This window comes from Symsagittifera roscoffensis, chromosome 9 (assembly GCF_963678635.1).
Source record: "Symsagittifera roscoffensis chromosome 9, txSymRosc1.1, whole genome shotgun sequence".
In the NCBI taxonomy this organism is placed as follows: Eukaryota; Metazoa; Xenacoelomorpha; order Acoela; family Convolutidae; genus Symsagittifera; species Symsagittifera roscoffensis.
Genome location: NC_087070.1, coordinates 19,862,358 through 19,889,729, shown reverse-complemented (window position 1 = coordinate 19,889,729; position 27,372 = coordinate 19,862,358). Strand labels below are relative to the sequence as shown.

General features: G+C 41.1%; 2 protein-coding genes across 2 annotated transcripts in view; both read right to left on the bottom strand.

Moving 5' to 3' along the window:
• Positions 1-1,377: 1,377 nt before the first annotated feature.
• The window catches only part of LOC134854384 (cullin-associated NEDD8-dissociated protein 1-like), a 277,297-nt gene continuing 251,302 nt past the window's right edge, over positions 1,378-27,372 (bottom strand). The window contains exons 2-5 of the mRNA XM_063870609.1: positions 6,321-6,624; positions 5,630-5,916; positions 4,984-5,355; positions 1,378-4,421 (exon numbers count right to left, since the gene is read on the bottom strand). Of these exons, the coding sequence (XP_063726679.1) occupies positions 1,542-4,421; positions 4,984-5,355; positions 5,630-5,916; positions 6,321-6,582 (3,801 nt within the window). The 5' untranslated portion in view covers positions 6,583-6,624 and the 3' untranslated portion in view covers positions 1,378-1,541. The remainder of the gene's footprint in view (positions 4,422-4,983; positions 5,356-5,629; positions 5,917-6,320; positions 6,625-27,372) is intronic.
• On the bottom strand, positions 10,660-15,020 carry LOC134853952 (cyclin-G-associated kinase-like). Its single transcript, XM_063869969.1, has one exon. The coding sequence runs from the start codon at positions 14,990-14,992 to the stop codon at positions 11,204-11,206; it is 3,789 nt and encodes a 1,262-aa protein (XP_063726039.1). The 5' UTR covers positions 14,993-15,020; the 3' UTR covers positions 10,660-11,203.

Genomic DNA, 27,372 nt, shown 5'->3' with positions numbered 1-27,372 from the left:
TATGAACGGCACGCACACTGGTAGGAAAACCGCCCGAGCCCCGCTAGGAGCTCACAATCATAGTTAAGGACAACACTTTGAAGAAATGCAGGGAGCTGAGAAATCAGAAAAAAAAACGATTTCAGTGGGAACACCAGTGCCTATTCTTAGACAATCTCAGACCGACAATAAGACGGTATCCCTTGAGAAGATGCGACCATCTAAGTACGCAGCTACACATCTCTGCCCAAGACCAGAGGGTCAAAGAAAAAGAAGATTCCATCATTAACAGGAGGCGACATAACAGATGCTGGACAAAACTAAACACGCTTTTCAATATACCGAGGACTTTAACATTCGATAGATACGAAACATTTACAAGAAAACCTAGAAAACATTGTCTGCTAAATAAAATGCGGATTCAACTTTTGGTCAAACCAAATTAATTTACACACAAAAACTAACATACAAGTAACCCAGAATGTTCCGAGCACAAGTGAATTTTAGAAAATCAGCGGTAATTCAAGTTAAAATGTTTTTTATGAAATCCAAATCAGACCTGAGAGGATATCACACTTGTTTACCATTGAGTTTTCTTTGACGTTAATTAAAAATTTTATGCATGAATACACCATTCGAAATTAACGAACACTGGGTGACTGATGTGAAAATTTGACAAAGAAGCTCAGCTAAGTCCAATAGTGCCGCCGTGCCGCGAGGGACCCGACGCAAGACAAAAGCCGCCGCAAATAGCATTGAAGCCCCCTACCGTGCGTGGGAGCGCAGAAAGCCTGCTCAAACCGTGTTTTTAATTGCGGAGCATTCAAAGTCAGATGGGCTGTTCCCCGCCTATTAATACTTATCCTCCTTTTACATGTCGGCATTAACCCAAAACCCTTGTCACTACATCTGCCCTCCTTGTAATACAAAAACTCACACACTCAAGCAAGCATATCATACAAACAACCATATCGTGCCCCTCCTAGTAATAAAACAAAAAGGCCAAAAAACATTCGGACTACAAATTACCCAACAATCCAAACACTAACCCACAAAACCATACAGCGCGTATCTCATCTTCCCGGCAACCAATCCCAACCTAGTAAAGTCTAAATTTTCTCCAATTGAACTGCAATGGGATATCAGGGAAAGCACCCGAAATTGCAGCACAACAAAAATCTTGCTCGCGCTGGTGAATCCAAGCGCCCCTGATTTTCCAGCAGTTCATGTTAACCATGAACTACAGACCAATAATTGATACTTGTTAATGAGAACATTGGTTGGTCTCAATATATCTGTTAAATTTTTCCAGATTTTGCTGAAGTATTCAATAGCTATGACTTGGATTTAAAAAAATGCCTCCATAACAGATTTATTAAACTTTGTGAAAAGCGAAAATGAAATTAAACTTTCAATTAGATACGTACGTTTAAACAGCGTCTTCGATCAATAAAGATAACACTATCGCACTAAAAGCTAATAATAAACAAGTCATGCTCAGTTTTGCTTTAGCCTCGCTGTCTTCCTTTTCAATTCTTCTTCACCTGGGCGTCTTTAAGTTTTCACGTCTCCATATCTATACTGTCAGTTCCTATTCTTTTCGGCAACCCAATCAGGTTTGATTCTTTCTTTAGGTTTTCATAGTAGTTGTAGAGGTCGGGATAGTTTACTTTACACAGAGCAATGACATCGACAACTGCCTGAACTCGATCTGCTTCGGGTAATTTCGAAAGCGCGAGGACCGCTCGCAACGCCGACTTTTTGATCTCTTCTTGCTTATCATACTCTTGCTTAACTGAGTCATTTTTCACTTTGGACGTAATTGTCAGTTTGATCGCTTCCATGATTTTATCCAACCTCTGCAAAACCGCGCCTGGAACTAGGACTGATAACTTGATCAACATCAAATGGGCCAGCATCTTGATGTCATAGCGGTCCTTGAGGCCATTTTGCAGGTACGTCAAGTACTCTGAAATATCTGGAATCTTGTCCAGACAAGTTTCAAGTAGCGTGTACATGCATTCAAAGGCAGTTTTGCGCAGATCAAGACCCATGTCAAACTCGTGTTTGAAAGGTCCCATTTCGACAAGTTTAATTAAACTTTTGTCTTCCAACGTTTGCTTATACAGAAGTGCCAAAACATTCGACAGCTGGTTTCGAATGAGCACCGGTTTGTTATGCGCTGCTGAATTCAGCATAACAAGTGTCAGCCGCCTTAAATTCACATCTTCATGCTTTAAACATGACAAAAAGTCGCCCATCGCTAATTTCAGTTGTTCGTCTATCGGGTGAGGCTTATCGGTTATAGCAAACTTGACCGCAGTTACGACAGTACTAGCAACTAGTGGGTTCTGATTATTCGCACATTGCTTCAGATATCCGAGATGCACAGTGTAGTTGACGAGCGTGAGTCGTCCGAGACATTCGGCAACAACACTTCGGGTTCCTTCCTCAGCGCAGTCGCTGTAACTCATCAAATTATTCCACAACTCCTGGTCTAGACTCTTCAAGGCTCCATCGCCACGTTGCAAAAGCACAACTATAAACTCCTTTAGTGACTTTAGAAGCAGGTACAAATTCCTACTTTTTTGTTGACTTTTCAGGTGATTTAGAACAAATGGCAGGAAGGTCGGTATCGCACTCACTGTTATACCTCCTAATGCAAGAGAGGCCGCATTTTTCATTTCCTCATTTTGAGATTCGAACGCACTCAGAATAAGCGCCGGTAGACTTTCGTGCTGAGAAAGGTCAACTCTTTTGCCTATCTCTCCAATTGTGTTCAGACAGAAAATTCGACTAACTTCCTTGACATTATCCGTGCTTCTCTGAGATAGGAATCCTGAGTACTCGGTTACTATGTTAAACTGTTGGCCAGCAGCTATTGACAACAATGCCACTGCTTGAGCTACTGAAGAATAAGTCTGTTTATGTACAATTTCGGTTTGAGTAAACATCAAGTCATGCAAAGGCCTGTAGAGCGCATCAAATGAAATTTTTCCAGGATTCGACAACGATTGAAGAAATTTCAACATTGATTCTAAAGGAGCTCCTTGCAAAACCGGGGATTTCAAAAGAGCGATAAGACTTGGGAAGATGTCTTTGAACACTTTGGACGCAATCGCAGGGTTGTTGTTCACAACCAGCCCGAGTAAATTCAGTGCAATTTGGGTTATTTGAAGGTCAGTTTCAGTCAGAACTATCGGAATGGTCTCGATTAAGAAGTTATATTGCTCCGGTGCAATTTGAGCATCGTGTCGGCGAATCAACGAGTAAAGGCACTCGACCGAAAACAGCCTCAAAATCCTGTGATTCTTTTTCAGGAATTGGATCAAAAGTGGAACCGCTTGATTTGCTTCGTACTTAAATTCCAAACTCCTTGGAGATCCGGCTATTTTTGCGAATGCCTTTACAGCATACAATCTTGTCACTTCATTGCTAAGTCTCTCGACCAATATTTTCAGACACGCTTGTAAGTTGGACCCTAGTAAATCTCCTCCGTTGTATATAATCTGGGCCATACATGAAATCGCGTGTTCTTTCACATCTTGATCTAGGTCAGTCGCTTTCAGTTTAGAATAAACAGTTTCGAAAACGAGATTGAATAGGTCTTTATTTGCCTCGTGAACTTCTAGGTCGGTTGGCGGAAGCAAAATCTCAACGAACATTTGCAAAACTTGCAGCGAATCAGCGGCAATGCGGTAGAACTTATCGTTAGCTCCTTTCAAAATCGGAGCAACTAGTTTAGGCAAATGTGGGTAGAACACTTCTTTCGGATGGTTTCTAAGAGCTGAGCTTACAAATACAAGGCAGTCCAATTTCAAGTTAGCGGTACTTGAGCGGTCTTCAAAACATTTCTCAATACCTGGAACTACAATTGCAAACTCTTCCGAAAGACAACCAGGTAATGCAATGACTAAATCGTTTAAGACCATAAAAATTCCTTGTCGGGTTTTCATGCTTGGACTTTTGAACATCTTTTTCGATTCCTTGACTATAGTTGGAATCAAAGACTGAAGAACGGTCGTAGGCACCGAAAAACATTCCATGGCATCGCCTCCTGTTACCGAGGAGTTGATATACATCTTGGTTTGGCGCAACAGAACTACAAATGTTTGAAAGATATCATCTTTTACGCTTTCTTCTCGCTCTTTGAACCTGGACACCAAAAGAGCCGCTCGATTCTCGTTATAAAACTGAACCGCAGTGTGAGGTTTCGAAGCTACTAAGGATTCTAGAACTTTCGCCGAGGCCCTCCGGACTTTCCACGAAACATCATCATCGTCAGATAAATCATTATATTCGTCGTCTTCGTCTTCTTCATCCTCGTCGTCTGTGTTTCCAGTGTCGATTAGCATGGACTCGTCGTCATCGTTGTCGTAGCTGTAGTTGGGGTCATAGCAGAGGTACTTGAGAGATGTCGCTATTATGATATCGGTGTACGCCTGGAATTCAATGCAAATCGCCACATAAATTGGCAACACACTTTTAGCGCAATGCATCTACACGAAGTGAACTAATTTAAAACTGCTCATTTTGACAAACACGCTTAAATTTTGAACTACTTAAAGAGGCCACTCTCTTCGTTAATTCTCGAAAGCAAAGCCGACTAAACTGAGTAGACACCAGTTGAGCCAAAAAAAACATTGATTTTATAAAAACTTCAAAAAGTTTCTAGTCCCCCTAAAACTACAAAGAACAACACTTGCAACTGCCACGATACTTGATTACAACACAAGTGAAATTCGTGATGTTGCAACTAAGCCGACAAAAAGAGCAGATAAACGAAAGTCTGATATAATCAATTTTTACCGAAAAGTTCAATTGGATACACCTTGAAAAAAACAAGGTCCGGCCGCGACTCCAATCCCTGACCTTAGAGTGCAAAGGCGACGGCGCTACCTCTAAGCCAAGTTGAAACAAGCCTCAAAGTTCTTAAGCTTTAACAATAAAGTTCCCGATTAAAAGATACTTGCTTTCGAAAGCAAAAAAAAATTAAAAAATTACCTCGCACTCTTTTGGACATCTTCTGACTAGTGCCTCGAATGTCTGCAGACACGATTCCTTAATATCACACGTCTCATCCGAGTCCTTGATGTCAATAAGCTCCAACATCACCGGGAACACATTCCTAACCATCCCTTCATTCAATCTATGTCCCGCCTTTCTGGTCACTGCACTTATGCACTGTACTGTAGTACATACAATATCCAAATTAGCGCGGTTTTCTTTAGAGCAGGATTTCAGAAGAACTTCGAATAGTTCACAGAACATTTCGACACTGCTGTTTACGACGAGGTTTGAGATGGCATTGATCGCTTTTTTCCTCACTGCCATTCTGTCGTGTCGCAGATTGGGATAGAGACAATCCCACAGTAACTGGTAGAAAAAGAAAAGCATCGTACATTTGAGCAAAAAAAATTTCAATTTTCAACTTGTTTTCATATTCAAATTTCACAAGTAGAAATCAGATTTACATGGAATTTTAGTTGCATGGAATTTTAGAACTCAGTCAGTCATTGTTTAACAATGGCAACATCATATTTGCTATAACAACAATCTCTTCAAATGCTGATTTCCTAAGATCCGAGATTTCTATGAAACAATCAAGAAAAAGTTTCTAAATCAATTAAGCAAAAAAAATGTACAACACTGATTTGTGCACTGAGGCAATGCTAGGTCCAAACAGCAACAGTGAATCCGCTATGATGTCCAGACTCTCCAGCGTAATGGCTGTATTAGACGTGGAACTGCAAATCGCAGTCAGTTTAGTGATGACCTTGCGTGCCACTGCTCCTCCTATACTGGGGTGTGACCTTTCGACCTCTGGGATGACGCTTTTTAGTCCCATGCTGGAGATGTCTCTCAGTTGTTCATTGCCACTTTGTTCATTCTCCATATTAGCCAGCAGGCTATCAATAATTTGCTCCGCCATACCACCTAATAGTGGAACAACGGCTTTCAATGACAAAGAAAGTAATACCAGAAAGCTCCGACTACCTAATTTTTTTTTTGCTGTAAAAAGTTCAATAGAAATCTTACAAAACGATTCAATTTGGAAAAATGTTTATCAATTCTGATGATCGATCATCGGCACATTAACTTTCATTTGAAATCAGTTTTAACTAGAGTATTGAATCTTTCGACCTTGGATTCCGGTAGTAAGCGAGAATGTTTTGTGCAATAACCCTCAAAGAACAACTATACGGTTACAAATTACGCATCATTTTGAACGAAAACGACTCAGATTTTTTTTAACTTAAACAAGATAATCCAAAGACTAAGCCTTGATAAATTTCATTCAAACGGTCTATTTAGACAATAATCTTTTCTCTGTAACTCACCTTTCAGTCTGCCCACGAGAGGCGGCAGACACTTCACTGTCAAATTCTGCACTTCTGTGTTCTTATCATTCAGCAACTTGAGGAAACTCTTGCCCACACTCCTCTCACTCCCATCGTCCAGCGTGATCGAATTACTCTGCAGGTCATTCATCAGGTCATTCAGAGCCATGAAGCGAAAGTCCTTGTCTGGCGAACTCATCTTCTCCAGCAGGTAGTTCAACTGATGGTGACTGTTCACACCTGTGCCAGCCCCGTATGCCATTATCAATCAATCAATCAATCAATCAATACACACCAGTACTCTGAAAAATTTAAAAGGCTTCAAAAATTGAACAAATATTAATGAGCAACAAATAAATGGCCCAATGAAAAAGCTCAACTGAAGCATTATCTCAACGTTCATTAAACCAAAAGTTTGCAAAATCTAATAAAAAAACTTCGAATAAAATATATAATTTTTACTTTTTTTCGGTACTAGAGTTTTTTTCGCTAAAAAACAAACTTCAATATTCTGTTACAAACTGAATTGCGAAAAAAAAGTTAAAAATTATTCAAATCATTTCATTTTCATACAACAGAAAAACATGACATCAATGTTGTCTCACTTCTGCGAGGAGCAGATAGACTAAAAAGACAGTATGCTTTGCTGGCTGTAAGATTATGTTTTGCCGGATTATGTTCGCCTCTGTGTTTTATTCATAGCACCAATTTTCTCAAGTAATGGTTAATAAAAATGTCTATCATAAATAATTCCTGAAATTCAAAGAGCTTCAAAACCATATAGGTTTTTATCTTGAAAAGGCTTTTGAAATATTCAGACTGCAGAGACCATAACCCGGCAAAACTTAATCACACAGCGAGCAAAACAATCCGACAAACAAAGAATAAAAAACAGTTCCTGCACCTAGCTACGAACCTAGGACCTTTGCCGTCACTTGCGTAGCCGTTATGTCTGTGACAAATGCATGGGAGAAGCCAAGAAACTTGACTTGAATTTATTATAAAACAAGTTATCAAATGGTATAAGTAATTTTGTTAAACAAGTTGTTTAGCTGAAAAAAGCAAGCATAAAAATGTCCGCTGGGATATCCTAAAATTAAAATGTCTTAGCTGAGAATAATTCATGTTTTGCTACAATTTTTACTTTCAATTTCAGAGCGTATTTTTTTTTTTCAATTTTGCAAATGAATTCGTACTTGAAAACAAAAAACGCGATAATAAGAACAAGTAAAAAACCGGGAAAAAACAGTTGAGCGTGAAAAACTTAAATTTCTTCCTGGAAAAAACTTCTGTTCTTTGATACATAAAAACAAGATAACTGAAAAGGCTCACTTGCAAAGAGAAATTTTGGCTCACATGCAACATTAAAGATGTTTGCATCAGACGCAAATCGGATCTTCTTAAAAATTGCGAAAAAAATACCATAGTTGTAAAAAGGGAAAAAGAGGAAAGTCTCATGAGCAGGAAGAGTTTTCTTGAATTTCTTAAATTTTTAAATACAACATTAAATTTTTAAATACAATTACCAGTCGAATCCTGATTATTTAAATAAAAGTTAAAAAATCAAAACAGCGGCGAAAAAAAGTTAAATCCACATTATGTTCACAATTAAAAACCGAGCTTAGTATATGATTACAATCTTCCAAACTCCAGCAAACTCGCACCACTTGCGATACAACACAAACATAAAAAACATAAGCCAAAAATGAAAACGCTAAGAAATAAGGTCTACCAAAATATAAATTTTGGAAGTCTCGAAAAAAATTCAGCAACGAAAGAAACGGGGGAAAACCTTTCAAGAACCTCAAAAACTAGATTAAACATCAAGTTGCATACAACACAACAAAAATCAGTTATATGACAACTAAGCCAACAATCTTTGAAGAGACACCAGTTTAACCAAACAGAAATTTTGAAAAATTTATATTATCTTTCAAGTCCCTCCAAAATCTAGATTGAAGAAAACTTGCGCTTGAAACTTCAATGAAAGTTGCTTACAGCACAAGCAAAATTGCCGAAGTGGCAACTTCGCGAAAAAAATTTGAACAGGCAAAAGAAAATCCGACAATTCAATTTCTACTGAAATTTTTTTTCACTTGCATAGATACTTAAAAAACAAGGTTGAGCCGAGACTCAGACACCAGACATTAAAGTGCGCAGGCAACGTCGCTACCTTTAGGCCAAGTGGTAAGGAACCTGAGAGATGTTATGAGAAGATACGACGAAAAGTGAAAAAAAAAAGAAAAGAATGGGTAAAAGTTTACGGGAAAAAAGTATAGTTCCCGATTTTAAGACACTTGCTCTCACAAGACTCAACACAATTCATTGAAAGCTACCATGAAACGACAAACCCATCGGGAAAAACACCACTTCTAGTGCTCTATTTTCCAAAATTTGACATAACGGGAAAATAGCCCAATTAGAAACACCGTTGCTCTTTGATAAACGGAAAAAACACCGCTGCTCAACTCAAAAATAGATCAAACGAAAAAAACGAGCAAAAATAATTGGAGAACGTGGACAACCAACGAAGCTTACAAAAACTACAAAGTTGTAAAAATCAGAAAAACTTCAAGGCAGCCAAAACTAGTTGCTTCAAGAATCCAATGCCATTCCTCGTAACATAGATAAACAACGGCGCATGTCCTCTTCGCAAACAAAAATCAAGTTAAAGGGATAGTTGAACAGTTGGTTTAAAAAAATAGAAAGTAAAGCACGCTACGATTAGTTAGAAATGATATGTTTCTCATTTAGTGTAGCATTAATACGACCAATCAGCTAGCTTCAATTCAATTTGGTAGAATTATTGAGCCGGATTAACTGAAGACGCTACGCGTTATTAAAAACTGACAAATGCGCCGTTGGGCCGAAACTCAGACATCAGACATGAAGGTGCGCAGGCAAGGTCGTTACCTCTAGGCCAAGTGGTAAGGCACCTGAGAGATGTTATGAGAAGATACGACGAAAAGTGAAAAAAAAAGAGAAGAATGGGTAAAAGCTTACGGGAAAAAAGTATAGTTCCCGATTATAAGACACTTGCTCTCACAACACTCAACACAATACATTGAAAGCTACCATGAAACGACAAACCCATTGGGAAAAACACCACTTCTAGTGCTCTATTTTCCAAAACTTGACATAACGGGAAAATAGCCCAATTAGAAAAGAAACACCGTTGCTCTTTGATAAACGGAAAATTTGACCATCATTATTTGACCGAAATTATTTGACCCAAATAATTGTTTGACCCAAATAATTATTTGACCCAAATTTGTCAAGCTGGCAATTTTTTTCAGCTCCATATAACTTTGCGAGAGCTACAGATGAAATATTTATCAATTTCGAGCTCAGGATGTCAAATCTTTCAGATTCTGTATTATTATCTTCAGCATCAATTCTATTTAGCACTTGAGTCTACGAATACACTACAATAAAACTGACCATGAGTATATGAAAAAAGTTTGCAACTTAGGTTTAAGCAAATTGAACGTTATATAATACAAGCGACTCGTGGAAAAACGCTTAAATTATGAAATTTGAAAAAAAAACCCATGAAATTTGATAACCAAAAAAAAGTTTGTTATGACTTGATCGAGCATGCTGGTCACCTATAGCTTCCGATTCAGTTTAGACACAGAGGCGAAGCGCTACCACATTGCGCTACCAAATAGTGAATAAAAAAATGACTATGTCGATATAACATAAACTGAAACAGTTTAAAAATTTTTTAAAAATGAAAACAAAATTCAAAATCAGACATGGTAAATTTACAAATTTGCGAAGTTTCAGTTATAGTAAAAACTGTTTAAATTGTTTAAAAAATGGCGTTAAAAAACGGAAAATGAACCGACACAAATTAGTACGAAAACCACGAAACCCCCAAAAAAAAAATTTTGAAAAGACGATTACAACCTACAACGTGAAACGGGCTTAAACTAATTACTACTTTAGTGATAGCAATTTTATTTAATTTTGAAAGATCCTCTAGAAGTGAAGATCCTGTGGAAAAAATTGTTATGGGAAAAAAGTCTAGTATCCGATTGTAATACCTTTGCTTATCACAGTTATCACAAGGGTAATTACACATTCAAAGAAACGAATAGTCCAGACACAAAGCCGATATTATTTGTGACGACAACTAGTAAATAAACAAAGAGCAAGTTGTTTCAAAGTTTCTACCGGGGAAAAATACTAGCACAAAATTGTAATAATTTCATGCAGATCAAAGATCAGGAAAAAAAAGATTTCCTAGTAAAGAATGCGCTTCGCTTGTAATTAACCTTATTCCGATAAGCCATTTAACCACCGAGCATACTGTTCTGGAAAAAATCTGATCAAAAGTTATAATTAATCGAATAAATTGAACAAGATCTATTCTACACTTTATATTTGCCATATTTGTACAATAGCGAGGATGCGAACATTGCGATAAAATAATTCATTCAAACGATATATCGGCTTGTATTTATTTTATAATTAACTGCTATTCATAAAGTAGGCGGACTATTAGCTGCTGATTACTCTCACTCAAGTGCCAATATACAGCAAAATTATTTTGAATACATGGTTCAAAAAAATGTTTGAGCTTGATCTTACTTTATTCAAAAATTTGAATACACAAGTTCTACTGTTTACAATGATTGATTTGAAAATTTTAAAGCACTGAATTAAGTATTTGTTTAAGTGCAATACACGATTTTCTTATGGTGCTTAAATCACTTCAAAACTAATTTGAGTCAAAAACTGAGTAAAAGACTACGACAACTGCAATAAAAATGTTACCTTTATTTTCCCAATACCACTTCAGCGTTTCAAATTAGGACCAACAATTTCGATAATATTGACAATTTGTAAAACTTAAGCGCGTTTTAAAACCAGCATGCTCAGTTACCATACAAAGATTGCGCCCCACTATTTTGATATTTATCCCAAGCATCATTCAATTCAATCATGATCATCTTGGCTAATTTTTCATTCGCTGTTCCCACTTGTTTATCTGGATGTGTAGCCAGAAGCGCTTTACGCCACATTTTCTTAACGTCACTGGCACTGACTAACTGATGCATTCCGCATTCTTTCCATGGCGACTCGTCCCAGACCACTTTATGCAAACTGCACAACAGTCCTCTGATATTTCCTTCTTTACCGTCAATCCAGTCTCGGATCTTCATTTCATCGGGATCCAGGGTCTCGGCGAGAAGCTGGTTCTTCAGATCTTTTAATGTCTTTGGTCCTTCTGAGCTTGCAGCGCCCGAAACATTAAAACCCCCAAGAAGGTCCGAGAAATCATTTTTGCGGTTTACTTTAGGCGAAGCTCCAGTTTTAGGGACAGAGCTGGGATTAGATTTTGCGCCACTACCACTTCCGGGAATGTTTAAGTTGTAATTTGGTTTGTTCTGTTGATGAGCTGTGGTGGATTGCTGGTTACCAGACGACTGAGTTTGAGTCCTGGAAGTTGGATTTGGACTAACGGATCTGGATCTTGAACCACTCGATCCAAAACCTGTTTGCTGCTGGCCAGCTTTTCCATTCACTTTGAGAGAATCATTCGGAGCTTTTGATACCCCAAATGGATCCAATGATCCAAAAGGGTCCAACGGCGCTCCCTTAGTAGTCATTTTTGAATTCTGGCTCGGCACAGCATTAGAATTTGCAGCTGGTTTCAGATTGGACGAAGTAGACCTGTTAAACATTGGCTGTGAGAGGCTCGCCGAAGGATATTGACTTGAAAATTGTGTGTTAATTGACCCAGGCTGAGAACTAGTGTTTATCACATCTGACCAATCGCCCATAAGATTGGGGCTTTCCATTTTGTGACTTTCACTTCCATTGAAATTCGTAGTTCCGACTCCTAAGCTATCAAACTGAGCTACTAGAGGGTCGGCTCCGAAGAGATCTGACGAGGGATCCGGTTGGCTTGTTTGACCTTGAGCAACAGCGCTAGAACCAAAAGGATCATCAGCGAATAGATTGAAATTAGTATCGACTCCACCTTCTGTTCCACTTGATTTGAAAGGATCGAAACGTCCTCCCATGTCTCCAAAAGGATCTGATTGTTTCTGAGGCGTGTCCCCACTATTCTCGCCAAAGTCAAGGAGACTCGGAACGTCCACGGCAACATTTTCGTAGTCGGGCTGAGGCGACGCACGAGATGCCGATGAAGCATCCGTTCCGGACGATATCAACAGGACGTTGTCTTCGTTGCTAGAACTGGTTGCGTTGAGTGCGTTATCCGAAGACATTTGCATTGACTCCGTGGCTGAATTGTTGAACGGAAAACTTCCATTAGTCGTTGCAGATGAGTTTGTTTTATCATGACCCCAATTTTTATATTCGAAACAGTCATCATCGTGGGCTTTGTGAGTCCTTGCTTCAGGTGGACCAACAGTTTGATACAAAAGATTCAGCTCTGTGTCATCTTTTACAACTAAGTAGGGAGTCAACTCCTTGCTCTTGAGGACATCATAATTAAAGCTCTTTTTCTGAGACGTCAAATCTTCCTTCGACGTTACTTCGTAGTTTAAAGAAGCAGCAAACATGTCTGGATATCGGTCTGGACTCTCCATGTAGTCTATCTCAAACCTGCCAAACTTAACACAGCAGCTATCTTCAGGTAGAAATCCAGAATTGAACTGAAATTGGAACATTTTCAGCGAGATGTTTTTTGCTTGTACTTTTCCACCAAGAATCGATCGCGCGTGGTACACTATAAATGTCAAATCTCCCATAAGATCAATTTCCAGTGGAATCATAACACAGTCGTCCCTGTTGTCAAACCCAGGTATTGCGTCATACTCCTGTGAAGTAGTGAAAACTCTGCTCTCACTTTGATAAACTTCGCAAAAAGGTTTACATCCTGTTTTCTGACTATTAATTAATGGCACTGGTTTTAGAACCAAATTATTAAACCTTACAATCTTGTGGTGAGGAATGGTTCTCGGTTGGTTTTCGGAAGCATTGCATATGTCAGCTACATATTCAATGTATCTTCGGTGAGATGGAATTATTCCGGGACCTGTTCTTTTTAACGTAAACAAATGAAGACTGGGGCCTAAATTCTGGTACATATTGCAGTAAGCAAAGAAAGCTGCCAAAACTAGAGCAGATTGCGCTTTGCCGTCAACGCAGTGAATCACTGCAACGTGAGAGGAATCAATTTTAAGCCACTGAGACATATTTTTACAAATCATTAGAAGATTCGTCAAGTTTGGACTCTTTTTCGCTGGCCAGCCACAATCTGAAACTCGGTTGTCAAACTTGTAGTGACGATACGGGGACAAAGTCAAATTGTAAACTGCGTACTTTTTGTGATGTTTACTGTCTAGAAAGGCTCTAACGGCATCGATGTTATTCCGAACAGCGGCTTGTATGCCTTCTCCAGGATATGACATAACCAGAATTCTAGAAGTGATGTAACTGATATCTAGATCTCCTTTTGCATAATTCGCCATCGTTTCTGCCATTTTATTTGATGCTTCTTTCATGTTTGTCAGGAAACTTGAAGCTCCGCTTTTGAACGAGTTAAACATAGCACCAGAAGATTCTTGCACACTGTTGTTCGCCTGATTATGGTGATGCGGGCTGACTTCTGTTTTGGATTTAGAAGGAACTTGCTCGCGCTGCGTAGGAAGTGAATTACTTGGACTTTGCGCGGTAGCAGGCGGGCTACTCATTTCATGGACGGGAGAATTCGTGGCACTCTTTTTCAGAAGTGAGGCTAAGTTTATTTGTAGAGCCTCGGCAATTTCTTCAATTCGATGCACAGTGTCGTTCACACTAGGCCTATGACGTGGATCGACCATTAAGCATCCTCTAATTAAGTCATGTAAAACCTCGTACTGTGTGTCTCGATTCTCTAAGGTGTAATTTGCGTTTAAAATTCTCAACTTTGCGGAATCTTCGAACGGGTGTGTTCCATAAGACAAAAGGTACAGCGTACAGCCTAATGCCCAAATATCCTGTTGCTGGTCGATTGGGAAATTTTGATACAGATCCAGCATTTCTGGCGTTCGATACATGGGTGTGGTGTGGCTTGTAATTTCATCTTCAACTTGGGACCGTTTAAGGGCTGACCATGAGTAATCTGGATGATGAACCTGAGTTGTTGCACTACCGAAATCACACAACTTTAACATTCCTCTACCATTGATTAGAACATTTTCCAGCTTAAGATCTCTATGAATGATCGGTGGAGATTGGGAATGCATGTGTTGAACTGCTCGGGCTATTTGGTAAAAATAACATATCACTTCTTCCCGAGACAGTTTTGTCTTGGCTGCCAATAAATCAGTGAGTCTACCTCTTGGGCAATATTCCATCACCACTAGGTATTCAGTGCTTCCTGATACATTGTTTTGGCTAGATGCGGCAGTGATAAACCGAATAATGTTTGGATGACCCGAAAGAAGTTTCAAAAACTTAATTTCTTGTTCAATCTCTTTTTTCTTTTCGACATCATGCGCCAGTAATCTTTTCACAGCGCAGCTTTTATTAGTCGAAATATCAGCTGCTTCAAAAACAACAGCGAAACCTCCCTCTGCAATTACTCTCTTCACTCTAAGATTAGCATTTCCCAATTCTAAGGTACTGCCCACTAGATCGTTGGTTCCACTGGCAGTTGATCCAAATTGTGCATTGGCTCCAGCAAAATATCCCAAAGCCGATTTGAACATCCGGCCCTAAAAATTTCGAGTTCAGTCTGTTTTTTCTCCAGAAATTATCATGATCACCAAGTTACTAGATGTGCCATTAAAATGGTAATCAGAAGGTCAAAAGTATCATAGTAACGGTGCGTATTCATAGATTCCAAAATGAAAAATCAGTCCCATAGGTTCCAAAATAAAATAGAGGTCGCATAAATTCCAAATTTTTTCAATTGGTCAAAATACCAAATTAAGAGTCTCGGTTTAAGTCCGTTTGTTTTAGTCACATGACTAACTCGGTTCTTAATTGATGCTATTTTTGAATTCTTTTTAATGTTAGTTTTTATATATTTTTTGTAATTTCTACACATCCATTTCCATTCCGGTTTTACACGTGCTTTGTTTTTTAGATTAGCTGATGATAACTTTTGTCGAAAACGTTTCTGGAATTTATTTTACATTGATCTGCCGTTTTTACCACTCTCGGTTTAAGGTCGCCGGTGGGCGCGCTACGCGCGCGTCGCCATTTCGCGGCGATAACCGGCTCTAAATTTTGTATAGAGCCCTACCCTTTGGTGGCAAGCTCGCAACACGTTGGCGCGTCTGCGGCGGTCACTATTCTGCAGCTTGAGTTTATGCTGGTTGAACAGTAAACAATCACTCCATAAATTCGACGGCTCAAATTTCAACCAATAAGAATTCAAGAAGATAAATTTAGGAACTTATGCGACTAATTTTTTATTTTGGAACCTATGAATATTGGAACCTATGGGAATTCACCATAGTAACCGGGGTTACAGTCAGGAGTCCCTTCATCACGTATTCCAGTCAAAATCTGTGCCATTCTGCCAGATTGGCACAGCGTAACCTTCCGGCACAACACGAAAGTAGAATTAGAGGCCTTGACGATCAATACTAATGAAAAGGAGGGTCAGAATATTCTGGGATTTTAAATATTCAATAAATACGAATGGTGACGTCATATTTCTGAGAAATGCAAAAACGGCCATTTTGAACCGAAAAAAAAACAGAAAAAAAAACAACAGCTGAAATAGTGAAAAAAGAGTCGAACGGGAACGAAAGAAAAAACGAAGCCTCTTATCGTGACGATCACGCACGATAAGACAGCTAACCAGAGACAACAGACGGAAAGGAGGCTTCAGTGGGGAAGGAGTAAAAAAGCAGTACCCTCCCGTGCCACGAATTGGTAGTAATAACGATGTTATTACAGTGGAACCACGGAAGCGGAGGCTCGGCCCCCCAGAGAAAAAATATGGTGAAGGACTATAAAGAACTGACTTTTTAGCTACTCTGATGCCATAAGCCTTTGAATGATATTTTAGAGTAGCTAGAAAGAGGAAAGGATCAATCCAGTTCCAATAGACTTAATATAGAACTGTAACCAAAAACCGTAAAATAGGATGTTCGAGCCGTGTTTTTAATAGCAATCACGTAGTCTGAGGATCCGAGACCCAGCCATGTGGTTGTGTTCGCATGTAAACGAAAGCTGATTAAAAGTCATTTGACGGATGGCCTGAAAATAGTAACTTTTTACTTAGCCCTAGACAGACCAGAAAATCAACTGGCAAAGTCGAGACGGTGAAAAACTAGTAGAATCTAGTTGACTGACGCCGGCCAGTTGTTGAAAGGTTTTTTTTCTTCGCTCTGTCACTGTGTAGTATTTGGGCGAAAGTTACATAGACGTTTTTCTGGCGCTCCTGGGTTGACCTGTTGAAGGCATAAGACCATCATGATCAGCAAACGTTTCAGCGACGAACCTTCCGCTTCGGGCGTGTGCCCGAGTAGGAGGCTTTAATGACCTTTGTTGTACTAGGGGGAAGGTGCCGACCCTCCGCCCAGTACTACTTATCTTTTTAACTTAGTAGCTGCTTCAAAAACAACAGCGAAACCTCCCTCTGCAATTACTCTCTTCACTCTAAGATTAGCATTTCCCAATTCTAAGGTACTGCCCACTAGATCGTTGGTTCCACTGGCAGTTGATCCAAATTGTGCATTGGCTCCAGCAAAATATCCCAAAGCCGATTTGAACATCCGGCCCTAAAAATTTCGAGTTCAGTCTGTTTTTTCTCCAGAAATTATCATGATCACCAAGTTACTAGATGTGCCATTAAAATGGTAATCAGAAGGTCAAAAGTATCATAGTAACGGTGCGTATTCATAGATTCCAAAATGAAAAATCAGTCCCATAGGTTCCAAAATAAAATAGAGGTCGCATAAGTTCCAAATTTTTTCAATTGGTCAAAATACCAAATTAAGAGTCTCGGTTTAAGTCCGTTTGTTTTAGTCACATGACTAACTCGGTTCTTAATTGATGCTATTTTTGAATTCTTTTTAATGTTAGTTTTTATATATTTTTTGTAATTTCTACACATCCATTTCCATTCCGGTTTTACACGTGCTTTGTTTTTTAGATTAGCTGATGATAACTTTTGTCGAAAACGTTTCTGGAATTTATTTTACATTGATCTGCCGTTTTTACCACTCTCGGTTTAAGGTCGCCGGTGGGCGCGCTACGCGCGCGTCGCCATTTCGCGGCGATAACCGGCTCTAAATTTTGTATAGAGCCCTACTCTTTGGTGGCAAGCTCGCAACACGTTGGCGCGTCTGCGGCGGTCACTATTCTGCAGCTTGAGTTTATGCTGGTTGAACAGTAAACAATCACTCCATAAATTCGACGGCTCAAATTTCAACTAATAAGAATTCAAGAAGATAAATTTAGGAACTTATGCGACTAATTTTTTATTTTGGAACCTATGAATATTGGAACCTATGGGAATTCACCATAGTAACCGGGGTTACAGTCAGGAGTCCCTTCATCACGTATTCCAGTCAAAATCTGTGCCATTCTGCCAGATTGGCACAGCGTAACCTTCCGGCACAACACGAAAGTAGAATTAGAGGCCTTGACGATCAATACTAATGAAAAGGAGGGTCAGAATATTCTGGGATTTTAAATATTCAATAAATACGAATGGTGACGTCATATTTCTGAGAAATGCAAAAACGGCCATTTTGAACCGAAAAAAAAACAGAAAAAAAACAACAGCTGAAATAGTGAAAAAAGAGTCGAACGGGAACGAAAGAAAAAACGAAGCCTCTTATCGTGACGATCACGCACGATAAGACAGCTAACCAGAGACAACAGACGGAAAGGAGGCTTCAGTGGGGAAGGAGTAAAAAAGCAGTACCCTCCCGTGCCACGAATTGGTAGTAATAACGATGTTATTACAGTGGAACCACGGAAGCGGAGGCTCGGCCCCCCAGAGACAAAATATGGTGAAGGACTATAAAGAACTGACTTTTTAGCTACTCTGATGCCATAAGCCTTTGAATGATATTTTAGAGTAGCTAGAAAGAGGAAAGGATCAATCCAGTTCCAATAGACTTAATATAGAACTGTCACCAAAAACCGTAAAATAGGATGTTCGAGCCGTGTTTTTAATAGCAATCACGTAGTCTGAGGATCCGAGACCCAGCCATGTGGTTGTGTTCGCATGTAAACGAAAGCTGATTAAAAGTCATTTGACTGATGGCCTGAAAATAGTAACTTTTTACTTAGCCCTAGACAGACCAGAAAATCAACTGGCAAAGTCGAGACGGTGAAAAACTAGTAGAATCTAGTTGACTGACGCCGGCCAGTTGTTGAAAGGTTTTTTTTCTTCGCTCTGTCACTGTGTAGTATTTGGGCGAAAGTTACATAGACGTTTTTCTGGCGCTCCTGGGTGGACCTGTTGAAGGCATAAGACCATCATGATCAGCAAACGTTTCAGCGACGAACCTTCCGCTTCGGGCGTGTGCCCGAGTAGGAGGCTTTAATGACCTTTGTTGTACTAGGGGGAAGGTGCCGACCCTCCGCCCAGTACTACTTATCTTTTTAACTTAGTTCAGACCGAAATTTCCGGGGCTGGAGGGTTAGGTGGGAAGTCATGAGCCCGCTGATCCCAAGGTCCCGGGACCAAAAACAATTAAAGAGAAAGGGTAAAACCAAACAAAAGTAGTGTATAACCAAAAAAAAAGCCAAAAACAAATTTATCTGAAAAAAAGTACAAAAAACAATAAAAAATCCAAAAAAGACCAAAAACAACAAAAAACATAAAGTGACAGTTTATATGTTATTTCCGGACGAGATGCGATCTGACTATCCTATTTTTTGTTGTCTCAGATTGACTTATATCATTTCTGATAGAGATATTGAGTGTTTTAGTGGCGGGTTATGGACCCTCCTTTGAGTGTTGTTTGAGTATTTAAGCACGTTAATGGTGATTTTGCCGGTGACCGGAGGGTAGAGAGGCAAGCTGACCGACGTGTTCCAGACTCAACAGGGAAATCAAGGACAACATCCACACTGACTTTTTGGTATCATTGACACAATTTTAGTATCGTTTGGGTACTATTTCATTAAAACTTAATGGTGGGGTGCACAATTGGCGCGGTCCGATTGCACCCTCCATCGATTGCTAATTTCCGAGTTAAGGGTCTTAGTTCGGGTATTTTGGTGCAAAAGAGGGTATAATAATATCGATTAACGACTACTAATAGATTATTATCCTTATTATATTTTACTTATCTCCTATTTAGACCCGAGAAACACCCCAATTTTGTCGAAAATTACTGATTTTCGAGCAAACTGTCAAACCCCAAAATTTTAGATATCCGAGCTTTTCCGAACAGCAAAAAGCTTTAGTACAGTGAACTACCACGTAATTCAATCCCCCTAACTAAAGAAACCGTGCAGAAAAAGACTTAGTAGAAGTTGGCGAAAACGAAATTTTTTTTCGATCAAAATTTTTGTAATTTTCCGAATTTCGTCAATAGGTTTTGAGGATCGAGTTTTTGAGTTTTTAGAGTTAGGGCTATAAAAAAGTTTGTGTTAGGAGCGTGCTAGCATAACGTGCTCGGTTGCTAGAGAGATTTTTGATTAACCCTCCGAATAGCTCCGTGGATAGAGCTATAGTCTTAAAGATTGGAAAAGGAAGGAATCGGAGGGTCCAAATTTGATAGTTTTTAGCCAAACTTTTGTTTCCAAACACATTTTGGTCCGGTTTTTTGCATTATTCCAGTGCTTTAGGGGGCTACTACGCTCATTTCAATTATTTTTAGGCACTTTCACTAAGAAATGCGGAAAAAGTCTTTCAGAACCTATATAGGTGGTGAAAAAAGGCCAATTTGACGAACGCGTTTTTGATGATTTCTCAGAATCTAGCCAACCGATTGGAATAAATTTGGTACCACAAGTCGAAGTTTTTGACCACTTCTTTGAACCGCAACCGTTTTAGGGTTGATAATCTCAGAAAAGAAAATTTTTTTAGAATTTATTGGTTCGGAGGGTCCAAATTTTAGGGAACCCTCCGAGCGGCAGAAAGTTTTATAAGATCACCTTTTTATCCTGCTGGGAAGGTTGACCGAGTCAGCCAACCTAGTTTTAAGTCAGTTAGACCGCATTCGGAGGCTTTACAGCGGAAGAATAATCCGTTTTCTTGATTTTTGGGGAACCCTCCGAAGCAACCCTCAGGAGTCAGCTAAGCCCCTGAAAGAAATTTTCCACGAAACCCTCTGAAGAAGTTAAAACAGAGAATGTAGCTTGTTTTGACACTTTCTGAGACTAGTTGGAGACCCTTCTAAGTGAGATTTGAAAAATTTGGAATTTTGAAGGAACCCTCCGAAGTAACCCTCCGGAGCGTATTAAGCCTCTTATTGACCCTCCTTAGTGAGTTTAAGGGGACCCCCCGAAACCACTTGGGTGGCCAAGGTACCCTCCGAAGTAACCATCCGAAGTAAGTTAAGTGTCTTAGCAACCCTCCGAAGTAACCCTCCGGAGTGACTTAAGCCCCTTAACAGCCCTCCTTATTGAAAACTTAGGGGTACATTCTGGGGCAATTTGAGCAACTAAAATATCCATTTAGAGTCGGAATAAAAAGTCAACTACCAATGTACGTGCATATTAGGATTATAGGAGCCCATTTGACCCGGAAATTTGTGATCAACTTTGGATTCTAGTTCGGGTTTATCAGAAGTACCCGAACCAAATTTTTTCCGATTGTTATTTTGGTTGTGTGGTTGCTTTGAGCTACTTAATAGGAAAGCTATCCGGGATCAAGCAATCCGGGATAACATAAAAGAAAACCTCGGTGAGTGTATTAGTCAAAAAAAATACTCACTCGAGAAGAAATGTTGTTCCCTGCTCTTGTGCACTTGGGGCGTCCCTGGTGTGGGAGAGCTTTTTCGTAGATTTTAGAAATTTTCGTTCAGAGGTTGCCTTGAGCCACTTGGCAGGACAGGTCGGGCAATCGCAGGACACCTAAGAGAAGACATCGGTGAGTGTATTAGGCATATACACACCCACTTGAGAAGACAGTGTCCTGGGCTTCGTTCTTTTGGAGTGTTCCAATTAAGGGAAGTCTTTTTCTTTAGGACTATGTTTTAATTATCTGTTACTGAAACCATCACTGCTATTTTATAATATATTGCTTAATCTTAAACGAGGCAGCAATTTGATACGAGTGTGGTGGTAAAATTGATACTGAACCAAAGGTCTCTGTCACCTATAGAATATTTTTATCTGATTATCAATTGTGTTGTGTGTATTGACTATTTCTTGTGAAAACTTTCTGATACTGTTACACTAGGTAATCGAGTAGAGTCGGTAAAATCTAAACACTAACTAGGCCTTATGTGTAGCTCGAGCTGAGTCACTTATAGTATCTTTTCGAGATCGAAGGAATATTTTGATACTAGAGGACTCGAGTCAGCAGACTTGAGAAAGTTTTTCGAATTTTATTTTGAGACTTGTGCATTGCCGTCAATTTTTTTTAATCACGTAGCATGCAGCGCAAAGACTTGTTAGGGGCAATAATTAAGATTCCCAGTCTGAGTACGGGGACTACACGAAAAATCAAAACACGGCGTAGCCAATCTACTGTTAGCAGCATTTCTGATGTCTTCGCTGATGAAGCAACAACTAAAGGTCACGCTGGTCTTTCAGTGTGCGGAATGAAACTGAGCAGCGAGAAAAAGGGATCCAGACGACGCCGCCTTCCAGTGGTGGATCCGACATCTTGGGCCCCACCAAGTTGCAAATGGCGTCAAGCCCCCCCTCCCATTGGGTCGGGAGAAGTTCAGAAGTCTCCGGGTTTTCGGTTACGGAGCGTCTGAAGCCGGCCAGGCTGCTCCGTCTGCTCATCCTTATACTACTACTCCGCTCCGGCATTAATCCAAACTCTGGTCCAGGGCCTTACTTTTGCTCCCCTTGCTCTTTCCGCATCAAACGCACCCAGCCCAGTGTCTGGTGCCACATCTGTGGTTACATTCACCTTAAATGAAGTGGTCTTACCCACCTTAACCAACACCACCCTGACTACTATTGCCCTACCTGTACCTCTACCTACATTTTACCTCCCCCAGGCACCAGGTCCTCTAACTTGACCACCCCCAACTCCCAAACTTGTTCAACTTCCCTAACCGCCCCCCAACCCCACCTCCCTAACCCCTCTCCCCCTCCCACCCTTCCCACCTCCTCGAATAATAATTCCTCCTCCCAAAATCGCGCAAATCGTAATCGTGTAAATAGTGTAAATAACTCAAGTTCAAACAACCATTTTAATCATACTGCTGTTAATAATGTAAATAGTTCACCACACCCCGCCAAAGGCCTTTTAAAAATCCTACAATTTAATTGCAACGGTATCTCCGGAAAAGCACCCGAAATTGCTGCTTTCTTATCTCAAAACCAAATTCATATTGCTGTCTTCCAAGAAACTAAATTAAAAAAGAAATCTTGAAACCCCTCACTTGGCTCACACTACACTTTAATTAGAAAAGATCGAGAAAAAGAAGGGGGCGGTCTTCTCATAGCCATACATGAGTCGATACAATACGAAGAAATAAATATTAACAACGATGGAACACTAGAGGCTATGGGCATATCAGTGGTAGCCAGTTCATCCAAGCTTCGTATTTATCATTTCTACATCCCCCCTCGCTCGAGCTGTCCCCCTCTTTACTCTGCGTCCCTTGCCGAACTACTTGAACCTGGGGACGCCTTAGTACTCGGGGATGCCAACGCACATTCACAACTATGGAACTCCAACATCGAGGAAGATCAACGCGGCTCTGTACTTAGCAATGAAATAACCGAATCCACCTTTGCACCATTAAATGATGACACACAAACCAGAGTCCCTTTTAACTCAGAAAACCAACTCTCGTCACCAGATATTTCCCTCGCATCCCAATCGCTCTTACTCTCCACATCATGGACCCCAATTAAATCTCTAGAATCAGATCACCTACCCATTCTTCTAGAACTACCCTTGGATGATTTTATAAATTTTTCACCTAAAAGGACTTTTATAAATTTTTTAAAAGCAGATTGGATCAAATTCACAGAGGAAATTGAGGAGGGTTTCTTTTCAGCGGTTCCACCTTCCGGAGTTGCCGCCGGAGAGAAATTCTTGGGGGACCTGGTGCTCAGGGCAGCACGCCACCACATCCCCGCTGGCCGTATTCGCCACTTCACTCCCTCTCTTTCCCCCGATCCACTGCCCTTGCCGCCGAAAGAGATTTAAGCCGACAACAAAATCTCCCCCCAGAAGTCATATCCCAACTGAACTGTAGACTCATGAAACAGACAGCAAAGGACAAAGAAAATAAATGGCGAAAACTCCTCCGGACTTGCGACTACCGCAATGGTGCCAGAAAGTTCTGGAAAGTGGTACGCTCCTTAAATGGATCTAAGCCCGTGGCAGGAAGACACCCCATTACTTTTGGTTCTAAACCCATACACTCACCTCGTGATATTACCAGCTCTTTTAACAAACAATTCACCAATGCCAGACCCCACGCCTCTGACAAACTCCTTCGTATAACGAGAAGAAAAATTGCTAAACTACCGCTGTCAGACAGCCCAATTTTTACCCCTGAAAATACTAAACAAGCCATTGCAGACAGCAAACCATCGCGAGCGCTAGGTCCCGACGGCCTTTGTAATATACATCTTAAACATCTCGGCCCACTTGCTACTCAATACTTAACATACCTTTTTAATATCTCTTTGTCCGAAAACATTATCCCCCAAATTTGGAAAAATTCAAAAATTGCACCGCTTCCAAAGCCCAATAAGGATCTTAAACAATCAACATCTTACAGACCTATATCCTTACTCTGCCCAGCAGTTAAAATTCTGGAGAGGCTCGTTCACCCCATCTTTACCAAACATCTCCCCAACGCCAAACACCAACACGGCTTCCGCCCTTTTCACTCCACCACCACAGCTCTCTCCACTCTCGAATTTTACATTTCAGACGGTTTTAACCAAAATCGCCCCCCTAAACGTACGGTACTGGCCACACTTGACTTATCTAAGGCTTTCGACATGGTGTGTCATCGCTCACTTGTGGAACTCGTTCATGACACTCCCCTCCCAAGAAGTCTAGTCCGCTGGCTAAGTAATTACCTTAATGGTCGACAGGCTGCCACCTCATTCCGTGAACACACATCCCCCCATCGAATAATCCACTGTGGCGTACCCCAAGGTTCTGTTTTATCACCCACACTCTTCAATTTTTATGTCCATGATGCACCGCCACCTCCGGATAATGTAAACCTTGTTTCGTATGCAGACGATTTCCACCCCTTCGCAAGCAGTTCCAATATTGATATCGCCTCAAACTCCATCAATAGCTACCTAAAAAGGCTCTACGATTTTTTCACCTCACGCAAACTAAGTTTCGCGTCCTCTAAAGGATCGGTCACATTTTTCTCCTCTTATAACAAAGAATTTAATAAAATACCCAGTGTTCTTTTAAATAACGAGGCGCTACCCCTAAACAAAAATCCAACAATCTTAGGGGTGACATTTGATCCAACACTTTGTTTTGCCACTCACTGCAAACAATCCGCTGAAAAGGCCAGACGCAGGATCGGAATCCTGAAGGCATTAGCAGGATCAACCTGGGGTCACTCCAAAGAAACCCTCCTCCGAACTTTTAAAGCTTTAATTCGCCCCATACTTGACTATGCAGCCCCCGCATGGTCCCACGCATCAAGTAACACCTCCATAAATTGCCTGCAGGTTGCCCAAAACCAATCCCTTCGCGTTGTTACTGGATCAAATCTAATGAGTTCCACTGCCCACCTGCACAGTGAATCTGAAATCCTAACGGTCAAAGACCACCATACCCTTCTGTCATCTCAATTTTTTATCTCTACCTATCGTTCCCACCATCCCATTAATTTTATACATTCACATCCCCCTCCTCCCCGTCTACTTCGCCCCTCAATTATAAGCTGCTTCAAAGAAGACACCCAGAAAATTTTAACCGACTTTTCAGTCTACGCAAACCACCCTCTAGTTCTGGACGACCGAGACGAAGTCTCCACTTTTATTTTTAACTACTACAAACCAATTTTAAAAGACAACCATGCCTCCCTTGTAACCAAGTTCCTAGCCGAAACCCCTCCGTCTAAAGTTATTTGTATCCCTCCCCCAAAGATTGACCCCTCTGAAAAATCTCTCCCACGTCCCACGCGCTGTAAGCTCTCCCAACTCCGGTCTGGCTACAGCCGGCTCCTTAACACTTACATATCCCGCCTCGACAGCTCCATCTCCCACCTTTGCCCAACCTGTTCCCTTGCCCCCCACACAACATGTCACCTTTTCAACTGCTCCCAAAACCCCTCCCCACTCACCCCAGCAGACCTGTGGCTTTTCGGCCGGTAGAGGTTGCTAAGTTCCTTGACCTGGAGACAGAAGAGCCCAACCCGACCCGCGTGGGCTAACAACAACAACAGCGAGAAAAAGCTCGATGGCAATCAAGGGCGAATTGGTGAGACCGGACAGGCGAGTGAGACGCTAACGGACCCCTTCGACAAAGGGGAGCAAACGCTGATCCGACCCAACTACCACCATCACGCGGACTTGAAGAGCCAGGCGAGAATTTCGAACGGGAGGAATTTGAAAGAACGGAGGAGGTCTCGGAGCGTTCCGAGGTCGACCCGCGAGAAGAACTATTGTTCAGGGGAATGTTCAAATCAGAGACTAGGAGTAACAAGTGGAGAAAAGAACAATCATCTCTAGTCAAGCAGAGCTAGAATGCGATGATGTCAAGTATAAGTCCAAGTGAGGAACAAACAAGTTCGAAAGCCAAGAAAAGCTGGAAGTCTTTGTACGACGAGCGCAAGGCGTCACTACGAACTGAAAGTTTATCTTCCAGTTATGACCATCCTTAGATAGCTCATCCGGATGTGGATCTCACGCCGTGCCCAAGGAATGATAAAAGCAGGAAAGCGTTGTCCAACTCGCCTTACAGGCCGATGTCTGATGGGATAACCGTAGGAGTATCCTCGACGTTCGACAGGTTGATGATGTCGATGGGGACGCAGAAGGGCGGTGCACATCAAGAACCAGGCTACAACCGCAATTGACTTCATCTTCTCTGGGTCTCACCCGGGTATCGGGGGCGGCTGGCGATATAAGTGACATGTTTGCTGGCGTAATGACAGGCCTTGAAGAGCTGCGACGGGACATGACTAAGAGAATAGATCGAGTCGAAGAGAGAGCTCACCAGGGTCAGTAGAAATTGCGAGATGTGCTAACAAACGTGAAGTCGTAGGCGAGAGTCGATCAGGCTCAATTGATTCGTAACACCGATCAATGCCTGGCAGAGAGCTTGGCTCAAGCAACCAAGGAGTCAGAGGAAAGAGAGTTTAGGACGACAAGAGAGATCGAGCGACTGTTGAACGATCACGACAATACCTATGCTCATACGATGACTAGCCTGGAGAAGAGGTTGGATGTCAAATCTGACCTGATGATGAGGAAGCTTGATGAGATTTTAAACGGGAATAATTGGGAGGACCGTTCCGCCCCAAGGCAGCGCTCACGCCAAGCAAATGATGGAGACTGAGCACGCAGCTATGCCGGGACCCAGCAAAATTCGAGAACGAATTACGAATGTAAGCATAGGGAGCGGCCTAGGGCAGCCCCATCGAGGCCAGGTTGGACAAACCCGGTCCCACAGGAAGCGGATGCCACCCCAGAGACACGATTGCCCACTTTGCCACAAGTCAGATCAGTGCCAGATCTGACTAAAGTCTCGCAATACACAAAGATGTATGCATCAATGTTTGAGCCTCTGAATAGATCTCTTGAAACATTCATCACCAAGCTCTCGAAGTCAACCGAGAGAGGAGAGAGGTCAAGGAGGACACTCAAAAAGCCGAAGTCATTCAAGGAAGAGTCAGATAGCTGCATCGACACTTGAATAGAGGTGATGAAGTTGCACTTTGAAGAAGAGAATCTCTCAAAAAAACAGGAATGCAGCGCATTGACAAGCAACCTAGAGGGACCGACCTAAGTTGTGTAATGGCGAAAAAGACCAATGAACGAGACA

Coding starts and splice junctions, on each gene's coding strand:
- LOC134853952 (XM_063869969.1), bottom strand. CDS start 14,992: ATGTTCAAATCGGCTTTGGGATATTTTGCTGGAGCCAATGCACAATTT.